This window comes from Oryza glaberrima, chromosome 7, assembly GCF_000147395.1.
Source record: "Oryza glaberrima chromosome 7, OglaRS2, whole genome shotgun sequence".
NCBI lineage: Eukaryota > Viridiplantae > Streptophyta > Magnoliopsida > Poales > Poaceae > Oryza > Oryza glaberrima.
The window spans coordinates 26,066,788-26,082,478 of record NC_068332.1 but is presented as its reverse complement, the minus strand read 5'-3'; the positions used below and the strand labels follow the sequence as shown (position 1 = coordinate 26,082,478).

Genomic DNA, 15,691 nt, shown 5'->3' with positions numbered 1-15,691 from the left:
TCAGGCTGCTACTGCGCAAGCGCGGCGGCGGTGGCGCCGATGCAGCCGAGCTCGGCCGAGCGACGGCGGCGCCGATGCAGCTAGGCGCGACTGGTGGCCGCTCGGCGCGAGCGTGGCTGTGCGGCGGCGCCGGCCCTGGCGCAGGTCGCGGCCTCGGCGGTGCGGCCGGCGTCGTCATCATCCCTCCCTCCTGCGGCCACCGCATCCAGTTCAAGCTCTACGTCCTCGACGACGAGGTGCACCTCGGCAACAAGGCAAGTCGATCGAACAATCTTTTAGCGATTATCTTTGCTGTTTAAGGATTAATTAACTGTGATTGATTCTTGATTGCTTACAGGTGATCAAGGACAAGCTGATGGACGCCATCGAGGGGCATGTGCTGAGAGAAGCCAAGCTCATGGCCGTCTTCTAAGACAAGAACTCTTTGCATTTTGACATTCCCAGCGGACGGCGATACCTCCCGTGACGATGACCAACGACGAGCCCCTATATCGGCGGTACCTCCCGGCCGCATCAGCAGCCAGAGCAGGACCAGGAGCGCGCTCGCTGGCGACCTCCTCCTCCGGCCACCTCCCGCCGCCGCCGACGCCCTCCCCTTCTCTTGCGTCGCTGGTCGGCACCGCCAGCAGCCGAACCTCTCGCCCACCGCTGCTCCGCCGGTGAAGAGAAAAGTGAAGAGGAGAAGAAGACTGAAGAGAAGGAGAAAAAGAGATATGTGAAGCTGACATGCGGGCCCTATGATTGTTTTTAATTTTTTTTGCTGACTAAGATGTCACGTCAGTAAAACCGGGCAAAAATACTGCCAAGGGACCTCCGGTGAACGGTTTGACTGAGTTTAGGGGCGAACATTTCTGGTTTTGTGGTTGATGGACCTCGAAAAATCTCGCTGTTAAGTTGAGGGACCTCTGGTGAACTTATTCCCTCTCGACGCATCATTACTCCGCTACGGCCCATCTAACCAATTAAGCCCACAGAAACGATTCGGCTCGGCCTGGCCCATTTAAGACGCTCCTCTTCTCCCTCTTCCTCTTCCCGTCCCGCTCCCACCTCGACTTGAAAACCCTTTTTCCCTTTTCCTTTTCCCCCGGATTCGCGTCTCCATCGTTAAATCGCAATCAGTGCGTATGATTTGCTTTGATTTTTCCCCAAATTTCTTGACCGTTGGTAGGGCAAAGCCACCACGCTCCTCCACTTCCCCTTCGTCTCCCTCCGCCGCGAGAGGTTCGCCTCCTCTCCCTTCCTGCGACTTCGTTTCGTTTTGGGTTCGTTTTTGGTGTCTCGGGTGCTTTGCGAATCTCAATTCTGGGGTTTGGATTTGGTGTTGCGTCCGGGATCAAGCGCCAAATCAAGGGGTTGGTGCTTCTGAATTCTGGGGTTAGGTTTGTCTCGTGTGGCTTGTTGATGCTTTGCTGGCGTGTTTTGGTTTCATTTAGCCTTGCGTGTCACCTGCTCGATCAATTTCCTGGCCCAAACTAGTTTGATGTGTGGTTTAGTTGCAGAGTTCCCTGCAAAAGGATACGTGGAATTGCTTGAAACTTCATTTAGATATCGCTTTTCCTGCTTGGTTCGTTACTCCTGTTTAATTATTATTATTGGCTATTCCTCCCTCGCACAAGGGTTTGCTATTGTATATTTGCAGATCATCTGGTGTCATTCAGTAGTTGCTACAAGATTTATTCTCGTTGCTACTTCTTTGCTGATCAAGATTCGCTCCTTGTAGGGACTGATTCAATTGTGGGGATCTGCGGATGTTCTGAACATTTGTAAGATGAGAAGGTTCTTTTTCTTTGGATCATCCACCGCAAGCACTGGGAATGGCGGTAAAACACCAAGTGACGATGATAGCAGGATTAAGAAGAAGGCATTGGACGGAGGTGACAGCAATGGCAGCTCCAGTTCCGCTTCCAATTCCCCTGTCACAAAAGTGTGTAGATCAAAAAGCCAGCGTCGAAATCTGAACAATGAGGAACCATCTAATCCGAAGCAGCTCAGGAGGTCTATGTCCTTCTCATCACCAGTCGGCAACAGTTTCTTGAAGGATCAGAGCTTCAGCTTCTCGGGTGATGTCCCATCTTCTCTGTTTAATGAATCTGATGCACCCGATCATGTTGCTAAGTAAGTGATTGGTTTACCTTTTGATTACCATCAACAGTTCAATAGTGCATTGAAACCTAGGATGTTTTTGCCATTATCAAACCAATACATGGTAGCAACACCCTATTCCCTTTTTTATCCATATTAGTAGAAACAAGAAAAGGAGAAGTATTGTGCACTTGCAAACTTTACTCATTTCAGCTTATCAGCTATAATTGTTAAATGCTTAATTATACGGTGGTGATTGCCCTCCTTATAAATTGTTCAGCCAATGCACTCAGAGCTTTCTTTAGGCATTTCAGTTACTTGTAAATCCCATTTTCCCAATGTAATTCTTCACTCATTTCAACTAGAATAGTTTTAGATGGACCTGCAATCCTCACTCATTAAGTGAATTATGTGCAATTGTGACTCTACCATTTCCTTTCATCTGAGTGATGATAATAAAGTGTGTATTTTTTTTGCTGGTCCTAACAGTGCGTACTGACTTGCAGCTGCTATGCATGGTCACCAAAAAGGCGTCCAGCCCCAAGAGAATACACAATAAAGGATCCAAAAGCACATTCAGTCCTGCAAAGTGACTCTCCTGGTTCGAGATGCTATTCATGCTCAACAGGGCACTCTCCTGTTAGTTCTCCCATTGCCATTCGACGCAGGTCAACAAGACTAACCAATTTATTGAACAAGAATGAAGTTCTAGATCGATACATTGATGGAGAGCAGGAAGCCACCATCCTCGGTGAGAGACAGAAGCAAAACTCTCCCACCAGATCTGCGGTTTCGAATTTGGGAAGGCCGCCTCGACCGCAGTCTACAGTACCATCTTTGCCAAGACTAACAAAAGAGATCCTTGAGACTTACCCATATGAGGATGTAAAGGATGAACATCTCCACCAACTAGCTCAAGAGGATACAAGAGACACATGCAAGATTACAACACTGTGCAATGCAAGTAGAAACCATGCAGGTCTGCTAGATGCTTCTGAGAGATTTTCACATTTAGAAGATTACAAATCGGAAAGTGTTACTTCTGTTGAAGATATCTATGAGGATTTGCAAGACTTTAATCATCCCTCCATCGATCCTACTTCAGGTATCAACTCAAGATGCTATATTACCATACTCTTCTATATATGATTGCCCAACAATTTTTCTGATATTGTCTTGTATTTTGCAACAGAGGATGTAGAAACTGATGACAAGTTGCTCCAAAGGGCAAAAGAGGTTGAGGCAAAGTTCATGGTCTCTTCTGAAAAAAAATATGAGCTTAACATGTCCAAAAACAAGAGGCTAAGCGCAAATGACATGTTCCAGATGATCCAATGTTTGACTGAAGATAGGAAACAACTAGCATATGAATTGTCTTCACAGATCAAGGCACGCCTTACAGAAAGGTTTGCTGCCAAAGAGCAATGCAAAAATTTGAAGAAAGAGTTGGACATCAGAACTAGAAGGCTAGAGAAGGAAAAGGTGGAAGTGCAAACTACTTTGGAGAAAGAGATGGATAGAAGATCAGACGATTGGTCAATCAGACTATCAAGATTTCAGTGCGAGGAAGAGAGATTACGTGATCGGGTGAGAGAACTTGCAGAGCAGAATGTCTCCTTTCAGCGAGAGGTTACTTTTCTTGAAGCAGAAAAGGTTGACGCTTCTAATAAGGTTGCTTGTTTGGAAATGGGAAACAAAAAACTAATTGATGAGCTAGAGAAAGTCAGAAACAATTGTGACAATCTCCAGAATTCATCTGTAGAGTTACATGATTGTTTTACTAAGGCTGTGGAGGAAAAAGATCATCTCAGGAAATTCTTGGAAGATAAGGATGGTGAGAACAAAGCATTGCATAAAGTGATTTCAAGGCTACAAACCATATGCAATGAACAAGAAAGAACAATCAGTGGCTTAAGACAGGGATACAGTACTGAATTAGATAAGAAATCTGTTGAGTGCAGTGACAAGATAAAGAAGAGAATGCAAATGGAACTTATTAGACTGACAGGAGTTGAGCAGAAGTTAAGAGGTGAAGTTCAATCTTGTCATCTTGAATCAGAGTCCCTAAGGCAAGAGAACATTGCACTTTTAAATCGTATACAAAGTACTGGAAATGGACCGCGCTTGTCCTCAATTCGTCTTGACCAGGAGCTACTAGCCAGAGTGGATAACTTGCAGATACATGGCTTGTCATTGCTTGACAAGACTAGCCAACTGTGCATCAAATTGTTGGAACTAATGAAATGCAAAAGGCATGAAAATGAAGCTGGCAATGGCATAGCTGCATTAACTGTCACTGACTACACTTTGGAGTTCCAGAGCATCAAAGGACGAATCCAGAGTCTGAAGCAAAGTTTGGGGATTATTAGTTCTGTCCTCACTGAAAAGGAAAATATAAAGGGAAGTTCTGGAGAGACTGTAGTTGGATCTAGTCCTTCCAGGGAGCACACAGATGAGTTACCTCTGGTATGAGCACCTATTATGTTTTACTGTAAATCTTTTTCTGTTCAATCAAGTTTTTTTCCTTTTTGGTTGGAATAAGAAAAGACAGGGGAGCACTCAGCTGGAAAAATAATTAGTGTAGTATAATATGTGTTAGTAAGTTCAGCAGGTGCATAACCTTGACTCCTTGAGCCTTTGTTTACCACCATCTTATTCTTATTGTAGGATATTCCTGAACTCAAGCTGAAAGAAGAGGCTATACTCAATAGAGTGCTAAAGGAGGCTCTCCTTTCAAAGGAACTTGATGTTGAACTATTAGAGTCAGATCTGGCATCTTCACTTCGTATACAGGATGTCATGAGAAATGAGATCCAGAGAGTTCAGGACGAACTATCTTGCATGAACCACAAGGCTAAGCACTTGGAGCTTCAGGTAGATTTTTCCTACCCTTATTCCCCAACAAAATCCTTCTTTGAAACAATGAGTTCCCTTGTCATGCTGTTTTACTGTATTATCCTGAAGAAAAATCTATTTTGTTATTTTTTACCTTCAACTAGTCCTCTGGTTTGGTTGTGAAAATATGAAATGTGCTTTTGTCTTACTAAGAATCAACTTATGACTTTATACGTGTGCTACAAGGGACATGTTTAACACTAATGAAATCAGACTTCATATGACCTAAACCGTAAATATTAGTGACAATCTGAGAGAAAAAGGTCATCTGTTAGTATTGGAGCTTAGGTCAGTAACGGAAGCTCTTCAATTTGCCTCTTGATAGGTTCTTCAACTGAGGTGTTTCAGATTATTGTAGAAGAAGTTCCAAAGTTTTAAGACTCTGAATTAGCGTATGAAATTATGCGAGTTTTTAGTGGCTTCTGGTCAACAAGAATATCAGTATCAGCTCACGGATCATAAAATAAATGCTTAGACAAACTGACTATAAATGGTAAATGAGATTACAATGTGATATTCTTTGTTATACTAAGTGAAGCATGAAAATTCACCAGGGTCCATAAATCAGTTTATGTATAGAGAGTCTATAATCTGACATTTAGCATGTTATTTGACCAGTACCAGGAGCCTCTAGTGGTGTAACTTGCAAGGCGTGTGAAAATTCTCTATGTCGGATTATATGCTTATGATCGTCCTTTTGTATTAGTGGCATTTTTTTCCCATGCACTCCTTTAGAACCTACAATTTGTATACCTTGTTTGTTTACATACTTGTTGCACTAGCAGGGCTTGAAGAAAGATGAGATCATTAGTCAGGTCCAGCTGGATTTCCAGGAATCTGCAAAGGAGATTAGTGCCCTTAGAGGAACGCTGAAAACAGTAACTGATGAGAGGGACCTTTTATGGCAGGAAGCAAAGCAGCTGAGAAAAACCATCAGCATCATGCAAAATGAGACTGCCTCACTAAAGAAGAAAATTGAAGCCCTTGAGGAAGACATACTTGTTAAGGAGGGTCAGATATCAATACTACAAGATAACATCAAGAATCCTCAACTTGACTTCATCTGCAGTCCTAGATCAGTGAAGGAGTTTGGCCTGGAGTGAAAACTGCATACACAGAAAAGGTTTTAGAACAGAGATTGTCAGATAGCCTCAATAGTTTATACTTCTGAAGACAAAGATAGATGCTTGTGAATACAGTGTTCATATGCTTCTACAATATCTTCGCTACTCCATACCGATATGTTATGCAACCCATTACCCAGCTTATACCTTTTGTAAAGCTTGCGTACTTCTATCTTAATTTCGGAAGCTTGAACGACTATTCCATTTTTTTTTTCTGTTTTGTTCATGTCTCTTCATGAATCCGGAAGTTGTGGCAAAGTAGAATGAGATATTCCAGTGTCAATGCGTTTATCTTGTTTTATCGACTGATGATCAAAGAGTGAGCACATGTTGCATGAATTGATGGCCTAATGGTAGGTAGCTAGACAATTCAGGTGTCCTTTTTGCCGGTGTTGTTTGCTGCACTGGGAGCGATTGGAGACCAAAACCTGCATTAGTGGGTGGTAGATCAGCAGCAACTAGCATCTAGCATTTGCAGTAGTTTCAATTTTTTTTTCAATGAAATGCATGCGACAGTTTCATTCTGCTTCCTGCATATTTGGTATTTAAGCAATATGTTGGGGTTCGCTGGCTTTGGCTTTGTCCAACCTTTTTGAATAATTATTTGATTTTTAGGTACCTTTCAACCACTGGTGCAATGCTCTGAGGGACTGTACGCTGAAATATGGTCTTCGTCTGTTCATTAAAATGAAGGGTGAAAAGGGGCGTCTGACATAGATATGCAAGGTTCCATAAAAAAAAAAGTACTAGTAGATACCTACTCCTTCCGTCCAATAAAAAACCAACTTAATATCTGATGATATGACATATTTTAGTAGATATTTTCAAATTCATAGTACTAAAATATCACATTTGATTCTAGATTGATTTTTTATGGGATAGAGGGAGTATAAAAGAATCAAATTAAGATAGGTGTGCCTGTTCTCTGTCCATGTGGCTTTGAAGCTTGTGAGCAGCGGCAGCATAAGATAGTCTTACCTCTCATTCATTATTTTTATAAGTTTGTGTCAGACGGAGACACTAAGGGTGTGTTTGAGGAAAAGGAGATAGAGAAGATTAGGAAGATACGCAAAATAAGGTGAGCCATTAGCACATGATTAATTGAGTATTAACTATTTTAAACTTTAAAAATAGATTAATATGATTTTTTAAGCAACTTTTCTATAGAATTTTTTTTGCAAAAAAACACACCGTTTGGTAGTTCGGGAAACATGCGCGTGGAAAACGAAACAAACTTACTCGCTTTGTTCTCCAAACGAACGCACCCTAAGTCTGGACACTGTGTATACATTATTTATTGAGTGGAAGTGAAGGAATACCTCAGTGGTTAACTATAAGTGCACCAGATCTGTTTAACTTTTGAGCTTGACATTAAGAAACGATTACATCACTCCGAAAGTGTATGTTGCATTGGAACTCTGAATAATTTGTTTTTGGCAATCTAGAATCCTCTCTGGGATATTTATATTTGGTCAGTGAACATCGGTGAAGAGGAGTATGTTCAAGTTGATCTTGGTACAGACTGATTAAGATAGGCATTAAGTTTTTGCCTAATCCGGATTAGAAAAAAGAAGTTGACCAGAACAAGATTTGGAGAGCTACCCACATGTCTGAATTTCCTGAATCCTGGACGTCCCAATTGATTTTACTATTATTACATCCATGCATGTATGTCTAGTCTCTTCCTCTCCTGTTTAGTAGTATTAAGAGAGAAAAATCTTCCATTTTTCTCAATTAGCCCATGCTAATTAACTTGCCCTCCTTTTTGTAAGGTTTCTTGGACTATATATGAAGAAGCGTCAACCATCTCTTAAAAAAAAATGAACCAGGGACAGAGAGGAGACGTGTGATCGATTGGGTATAGTAGCTCTGGAAATTAAGGGGAGAAAGGGAGACAGATGCCTAGATATGAGATGGTGTTGTGACTTGTGAACAGGTAGGACTCGCATTGAATGGCACGGTGACACGATCTCTATCTGTTATTCTACCTCCCTTTGAAGTCATTGTCCTGAAAGGATTGCATATTGAATGCAAAAACACATCGAAAAGTCAGAAGGACGAACTAAGTATGATATCTCCTTACTGATGCTCGACGGCATAGCTACTTGCAGAGGAGCAAATGCCCAATTTGGTTGCACCAAACCAAAAAGACGATCTAGATGAAGTTCATCTGTAGCTACCGATTGAAAACGAGACCCAAATATTAAAGCCATTGATGCTTCTATTACAAGCTGACATTTACAGCACTAGAGCTTTCAGCCATCCTATTGATCACGATGTTGGACACGTCTTGTGCAACTGTGTACAATAGCGATAGAGATAGATGAAGATAAATTAATTAAACGATCATCTTAATTTGTGCTCTTTTCATCCCAAAATATAAGAATATTTTTTATCCGATTCTAAATTTTTATATTTTAAGACGGAGTGGGTATTAATTAAATAGATAAATTATTTAGAGGACATTAAGCTCTGAATTGAAGCTGCTGCGCAGATATATAAATATTGCGTCGTCTCCCATGTCGCCTCGCGTCTCACTGCATTGTTGTGGATCGAGTAGCTATAGCTAGCTAGTGATGGAGATCTTGGGGAGTGCACTGCTCCTGCTCCTCGTGCCACCCTTGTCCGCCCTCCTCGCCGTCGCCGCGCCGAGCCTCGCGTGGCCGTCGGGGTCGTCGTCGGTGAAGAAGCTGATCGCCAAGAAGGTGGCGCCGGAGCAGGCGGCGCGCGACGAGCTGCTGCGCGTGGCGCGGTACAGTAGCGCTAGCGCCGCCGCTGCCGCTAGTGCTGTCCAACAACCAGGCGGCGGCGAGAGTAGTCGTCCGGCGGCGGCGGCGGCGGATGATGGTGGGCGGCCGGATCAGTGCGCGGTGTGCCTGAGCGACATCGAGGAGGGCGACGAGGTGAGGGAGCTCCGGTGCCGGCACCTGTTCCACCGTGGCTGCCTCGACCGGTGGTGGCTGTCGGCGCGGCCGCCCGCCACGTGCCCGCTCTGCCGCTGCCGGCTCCTGCAGAGCCCGTCGGCGGCGGCGGACGACGGCGACGGCGACGGCGAGGAGGATTCGGACTCGGACATGGTGATGTTCATGGCGTACCTGCGAAGCAGTAGCACCTGGCTCTAGCCATTAAGGCATGTTTAGTTCCAAAAACTTTTTTCAAAAACATCACATCAAATCTTTAGACACATATATAGAATATTAAATATAAATAAAATAAAAAACTAATAGTATAGTTTGCATATAAATTGCGAGACGAATCTTTTGAGTCTAATTAGGCCATGATTAGCCATAAGTGCTACAATAACTTACATGTGCTAATGACAGATTGATTAGGCTCAAAAGATTTATCTCGTGGTTTTAGTTTTTTTATTCGTGTTCGAAAATCCCTTTCGACATCCGGTGGATGTGACAAAAAAAAATTATTTCACCAGCTAAAACATGCCTAATTGATGTTCGAGATGGAGAGGCAGGCGATGCATGGAGATCACGTCGCAGCATCGATCGATCAGCATCAGGCAGGCAGCGTGCGAGGGAGAACTAGAAGAGCGCCACGTAGAGAGGGAGGCACGTAACGTAACGTTGGTTGATGTCCGAGTGTCTCATCACTCGATCGCCCACGCCTCTATTTTGTTGGATGAGGCAGGGCCACGTAACACGCGTACATCGATCGATCTTGTGCTCTGAGTATTTTATACGTTGTTCATACAAGAGAGATGTTCCTGTCCTAGTATCATTGTTATTGGTTTTATGTCATCATGTGTATCGTTGGCGTAATAGTATCAGAGTAAGTGTTAATTCGGCGTAGTTCTAGCTTCAATTTCATCTCTGGTATAGAGCTGAAGCTCAACCAAATAATTTTAGCTTCACTTAAAAAGGGAGTAGAGTGGAGCTGATTATAGTGCTCTCACAAAACAAGCTAGCACGACTAATATATCCAACTTCTAAAGTACTCCCTCCTTACCAAATTAATCATTATATAATTTTTCAAATTGATTAGCGTCGTATAATCGCATGGACACGGATTTTATCGGAGTACAATTAATGTAGCAGAGCAGAATGTAGTGCATGCTAAGGATATAATTATGAATTGTGTTTTAATCGATGCATACATTATGAGAGAATGTGTGTATATTGTGCATGACGTCTTAAACTCTTAATCGATGCGGTTTAAATAATTTTTTTGTCTTAGTGCACAAACATTATATGTGTGATGATCAATTTGGAATGGAGGGAGTAGAATTTAGGAGTTAGAGTCCTATCAAATGAACCCAAAACTTGTTTTGGTGCATAGGGACCAAAGTGATGCCTGAGAATGAGTATGTCCATGACATTTGTGACTAATTTTAGTGTAGATCGGTGGGTTTTTTTTGTATATGTGCGTTCGATCTGGAGCTGCATGATCAGTCCCAAATGACACTCCAACACCGTATTACAATTTCTGGTTGAAATTCGATTCACTCTGCCTAATGATTCAAATGGTTCCAACTCCATTTCGGATAAGGATGTTTGCCCTCAACATGGATTAACCGATCGCTTTCCCGTAACAAATTAAAGGAAGTCAACTGCATGAATGCACCCTAGAATTAATGAAGTCAAATTGACCGCTACGTGGCATCGATATCGATATGCTTCGCCCGCATGCTAGTAGTAAGCACTAGCATGGATTCTAGGGCTTAGCTCAGTTGGTTGATGGGTATGGGTGTATGCCTAGACCATTCAAATTCGAATTATGTTGAAGACAAATTGGATGCCTATTTTTTAAAGAGTAAATTGTATTGGATGTAACGAATTACATAAGCTTGTAAAACACACGTTTTAATGTACGGACATGTTGATGCATGCGAATCAGAACCAAATAAGCATGCCATGGTTAATCTTACTAAGTTTGAATGTTTATTAGGATGCTACATGGGTACACATATCAGAATGCCATCTAGACATATGTGTGCTCGATCAAATACATAGTAGACAGTGGCGAACCTAGAACAAAAATTATCTGGGGTCCACTACATAGTAGTTATCTAATTATTTCACTAGTATACTAATCAAAATAGCATAAATTAGTTAGAATTTAACAATTTTACCCGGTGTCCTGTGACACCGGTAAATTGTACGTGGGCACACCACTGATAGTAGGGGATGCTAATTATACAGTGAAAAAAAATACCAATGATGCAGTGAATTAAAAACAATGGAAGAAAAAAAATAGTGATAATTTGCACATATAGTATGCCTCATGACCTCCTGACGTGTGCACGTGCCATTCTAAGCATGTTTCAACTTAGTATATCAACCACGGTTTTGGCGTCATTAATTTTGCACACACCAGACAAGTTTGTGACAAGTATTTTATAATTTTGTCCACTGTACTATGTTGCATCCACCTATTAGGTTCGTGTTCGGTTAATATAATTTACTTTTTAAATACAGAGTCAATCTAGTCTATTCTATGTTGATCCCTCTTGGTTCGTTGGAAAGAAAAGTTGCACGGATTTTTCTCGCTAACCTAGCTCCGGAGACTGCATGCCGTTGGATCTTGCGGTGACCGTGCGTGCGTGCGTACATGAATCCGCCTGACCCAAGCCCACGTGGGCCACGCCAAGGGAGGCCCAGACAGCCAGATTAGCAGGCCTTACGCCCGTTACGCGACGTCAAACGGAACGAAGAATAAGTTCATCTTAGGCCCCTTAACTTGTTAACGAATCTGATTTTCGTCCTTCAACCGGAAAACCAGGTACAACAGAGGTCCCTTCATCTTATCTCTATGACTCTATCCTCCCTCCCACAGTCTCTCCGGCAGGATGAGAGGAGCGCGAACCCAATGTTGATCTTGCCATTTTTTATTTTGTGTGTGAAATTGACATGTGGGTCCCACAAGTTTTGTTATTTTTCTTGGTCAAATTGCCACGTCAACGCCACGTCAGATGAACACATAGTCAAAATAGCTACGTAGGAGTCACATCAGCCAAAACCGCCATCTAAACCACCAAGAGATCTTATCTGCATCGGTTTTAATAGATGAGGGACCCGCTGTATCTGGTTTTTAAGTTGAAGGACGAAAATAAGATTCGTTGACAAGTTAAGGGATCTCAGATGAACTTATTCCACGGAACGAGACCTAGGCCTTCTTAATTCCAAAACGGGCCAAGGGCCCAAGTTACCTGAGCTCTAAAATATGTTGCTTCACAATATACCGGTACTATACTCTCCTCCGCTTTTTATAATATATAAAGTTGTTAATTTTTGTTACAACCTTTGATCATTCGTGTTATTTAAAAATTTATGCAAATATTAAAAATATAAGTATTGCTTAAATTTTGTTTATTGACAAATCAAACCACAACACATGGAAAGATATTTACTTAAATTTTTTGAATAAGGTGATCAAACATGATGTAAAAAGTTAACATTTGTTAAAAAAACAGAGGTAGTACTAGCATTTCTAAGACGAAGAAACTTAAGAAACAAACAGCAAAATACAAGGATCAATGAGAATTACTCGAACCTTGCAAAAGAGAATCATTCGCACCACATCGATCAACACAAGAATCACGCCCATCAGAGTGAATCTTTCGTTGAAAGTTTAACCAGAGTGAAATTTGCAAGAGGAAGAGACGTGCAGATCGATAGTTAAGAAAAGAGTTCGTCGTTTCAGCTCTTGTTCACAACAGCCAGCATCCCCAAGTACAAACCCCCATTGATTTTCCTACAGAGATCGAGTTTAAATCATTTCGCTATGAACATTGTGGTTGGTTGATTAGAAAGAGGCCGAAGTAGTTCGTCGCAGCTGCTGCTTCGGCTCCGGCTGGGGCACAATCTGCATTACTGGTTCCAGCTTCTGCGTCAAGAATGCTTTCAGGAAATCGACGCAGCTAGGGAATGTTGAGAAATCAGCAACAGCCTGTTTCATAAAAACAAAGATTCAGTAATGCATCAACTGAACTGTAGAAAAAACTATATACTATTCCCTAGTTAATTAAGACGATCGTTCAGCTCAAATTAGAAATTCGTACCACCCTGAACAGTCATAATCTGTCCTATAAGTGCGCATCTGGAGGAATTAGTACATTGAGAAAATATACTAGAGCAAGTAAGATATAAAGAACCATTTTAGCAGAGTACTACGTGCATGATTTGTCCACAATGTCACTTGTTTAACCTCAAATTGCAACCTTTGCTCGCCCATCTATGACCCAGCATCCCAAGGAGTACCACATTTGCACACACACACAAGATGCTAATCAAGCCTCGTTACCCCCCTTCTCTCTCTCTCTCTCTCTCTCTCTCTCTCTCTCTCCACTGAGCATCCAGCTCGATTATAAACCTAACAACTAGTAAGAAAATTATATTTCTAGTTTGGCTTTAACTAAAAAATGACTTGCTGAGTTTGTGCAAACTGGGAGCCACAGAAAAGATTTAAAAACAAACAAAGAAACAGTGGAGCTGAAGCTCACATCAAGATCAGTGGAACTGAGTAGTAGCAGTGAGCAATTAGTAGGATTTAGGAGGAGAAGCTACTAATAAACATTTTTTTTTGTTGTTACCTTGTGCTCCCTGAGGCGCTGGTTCTCCTCCTCCAACCGCGAGATCTTGTTCTCGAGCTCGTTCGTGTATGCCTGCGTTGCCACCACATGAGCGTCTCACAAATCCAGGGGGGAGGGGGGGGGGGGGGGGGGGGAAGGAAATTGAAGCTTCTCTGCAGATTGATTCGATGGATGGAAAGCTCACCTGCTTCCGTGCTCGGGACCGCGCCGCCGACTCGCGGTTCTTGATCATGCGCTTCTGCCTCCGCTCCACCGTCTTCTCCACCACGCCGTCCACGCCGCCGCCGCGCTTCCGCCCCGCCCCGCCCACCTGCGAGAGGAACCCCGCGACGCCGTGCCCGTCCACGCGGTTATACACGCCGTCCACCACCGCCCCGGAGCCGCCCACGTACTGCAGCGTCGTCGTCGTCGGCGGCGGCGGCGGGTAGTGCCCACGCAGCCAATGCGCGCTGGCGGCGGAGGCGGCACCGTCGACGGCGACGCCGGCGCGCGAGAGGAAGTCCTCGAGCGTCATCTCGCCCATGGGCGTCGCGTGGTGCCGGCCGGTGCTGGCGCCCTGGATGTCGCGCCACACCTCGTCCACCGTCTTCCTCCCCGCCGTCTCCGCCGCCGCCGCCGCGGCGGGGAGCACCGTGCGCAGGAGGTCGTCCAGGTTCATGCTCCGCAGCGGCTCGCCCAGGTGGCTCTCCACCTCGTTCAGCGTCAGGCTGTACACCGACCCCTGCCGCGACAGTGCCCCTTCGCCGCCACCGCCGCCGCCGCCGCCGCCGTGGCACGACATTGCGTGGACTCCCATCCACACACGCACACACACTCACCCTACCCACGTGCGATCAGCTAGCTGCAAACAAAAAAAAATGGCGCGGAAACATTAACAGAAGCGATCTTGCCGGCGATGTAGGAGGAAAGAAAAATCTTGGAGCATGCCAAGAAAGGGGAGAATCTTGCAAGGAGGGGAGAGGTTTTACCTGAGCAAGCAAAGCAGGGGAAGGAAGGGACCAGATGAGAAGAGAATCTGGAGAGAGAAGCAGGGGAGGAAGAAGAGGAGGAGATGGTGATGATGAGGAGGACATTAATAATCTAGGGTTGCCACCCACAAAGAGGGTTTGGGCAGTGAAAGCTACTGATGTGGGGGGAGGAGTCCTGAAAGGGAAGGGGAGGAGGAAGAAAGAAAGAAGAGGAGCAAGCAACTTGAGCTGAGAAAATGCTTTGCTTTGCTAGCTGATGAATGAATGAATGAATAGAAAGAAAGCCTAACTTTTTGGCATGGCCAATGTTCCAGGGCTGTAGGCATTGCTGGGGTAGTAGAAGGAAGCAGTATTTTCCAACTTTTTTTTTTTTGGTTTTTGGAGGGAGAACTGTGGCTTGTGGGGATGAGCAGAGTACTCCACCTCCACTGGGCTGGCTGGGCCCAACCCCAAGGTGCCTCATCAATCTCAAAAGAAGTTTTTTGGGGCTTTCTGTTTGGGATATTTTAGTGTTTCTGCTGTAGAACTTTTTTTACTAACACAAAAATAACAAATTTGAGAGATTTTGGAAGGAAAAAAAAAAGCTCATAATTTCTTCCTCCTTTCATCCCGTTCATCGATGTTGTTATCACTGACTTCCTTATAATACTCTCAAGTCACAGTCGCGGGAGAAAACTCCACCACCACACCTTGAGTTCAATGCTATCACAACTCATGTCCCTCTCTCTGTTTGCTAGAGAGGGGAGATGGGCGGGTGGTTGAGATTTAAGAAAATCACATTCTACAGTATATTTTGTAACATATATTTATTTATACAAGGAATCGTTGTGCTTTTCTTCAATTGCTAGTACAAAATCCAACATTAACATATAACGGTAAGTATGATTTACCGCTCTAAACCATGGGTTATACCTTCTTTTGTCCCTGCTACCTCTGAATTCTTTCAATCAAGCTCTCGCCCTACTAACATCCACCAGTTATTGTACAAGTGCCATTAACATAAATTTTGTATGCGATTTCAAGAATAGTTAAGAATTCCAGGTCGATAATAGCAGCAATAGCAATTGTCCCAGAGTAAA

The 15,691-nt window shown here is 43.6% G+C and overlaps 3 protein-coding genes across 3 annotated transcripts; 2 read left to right on the top strand and 1 right to left on the bottom strand.

The window, feature by feature from the left end:
- The first annotated feature begins 1,067 nt into the window (after positions 1 to 1,067).
- Positions 1,068 to 6,500, top strand: LOC127778439 (uncharacterized). The gene is made up of 6 exons (XM_052305041.1): positions 1,068 to 1,221; positions 1,721 to 2,115; positions 2,589 to 3,187; positions 3,275 to 4,548; positions 4,750 to 4,956; positions 5,763 to 6,500. The coding sequence occupies exons 2-6, from the start codon at positions 1,769 to 1,771 to the stop codon at positions 6,078 to 6,080; spliced, it is 2,745 nt and encodes a 914-aa protein (XP_052161001.1). The 5' UTR covers positions 1,068 to 1,221; positions 1,721 to 1,768; the 3' UTR covers positions 6,081 to 6,500.
- A 2,104-nt stretch (positions 6,501 to 8,604) lies between these two features.
- On the top strand, positions 8,605 to 9,827 carry LOC127778942 (probable E3 ubiquitin-protein ligase ATL45). Its single transcript, XM_052305596.1, has one exon. It carries the CDS (start codon positions 8,678 to 8,680, stop codon positions 9,221 to 9,223), a length of 546 nt encoding a protein of 181 aa, XP_052161556.1. The 5' UTR covers positions 8,605 to 8,677; the 3' UTR covers positions 9,224 to 9,827.
- Positions 9,828 to 12,560: 2,733 nt separating this feature from the next.
- Positions 12,561 to 14,924, bottom strand: LOC127778870 (ABSCISIC ACID-INSENSITIVE 5-like protein 3). Its single transcript, XM_052305512.1, has 4 exons — positions 14,613 to 14,924; positions 13,829 to 14,485; positions 13,645 to 13,716; positions 12,561 to 13,001 (listed from the first exon to the last, which is right to left on the bottom strand). Exons 2-4 carry the CDS (start codon positions 14,438 to 14,440, stop codon positions 12,858 to 12,860), a joined length of 828 nt encoding a protein of 275 aa, XP_052161472.1. The 5' UTR covers positions 14,441 to 14,485; positions 14,613 to 14,924; the 3' UTR covers positions 12,561 to 12,857.
- Positions 14,925 to 15,691: the final 767 nt, after the last annotated feature.

Bases quoted from the DNA above. Each gene is read 5' to 3' on its own strand.
- LOC127778439 (XM_052305041.1), top strand. From the start codon at position 1,769: ATGAGAAGGTTCTTTTTCTTTGGATCATCCACCGCAAGCACTGGGAAT. The intron at 3,188-3,274 runs GTATCAACTCAA...ATTTTGCAACAG, and splicing joins CTCCATCGATCCTACTTCAG to AGGATGTAGAAACTGATGAC. The intron at 4,957-5,762 runs GTAGATTTTTCC...TTGCACTAGCAG, and splicing joins CTAAGCACTTGGAGCTTCAG to GGCTTGAAGAAAGATGAGAT.
- LOC127778942 (XM_052305596.1), top strand. From the start codon at position 8,678: ATGGAGATCTTGGGGAGTGCACTGCTCCTGCTCCTCGTGCCACCCTTG.
- LOC127778870 (XM_052305512.1), bottom strand. From the start codon at position 14,440: ATGGGAGTCCACGCAATGTCGTGCCACGGCGGCGGCGGCGGCGGCGGT. The intron at 13,717-13,828 runs GTGAGCTTTCCA...GTGGCAACGCAG, and splicing joins GGTCCCGAGCACGGAAGCAG to GCATACACGAACGAGCTCGA. The intron at 13,002-13,644 runs GTAACAACAAAA...TTTATGAAACAG, and splicing joins AGCGCCTCAGGGAGCACAAG to GCTGTTGCTGATTTCTCAAC.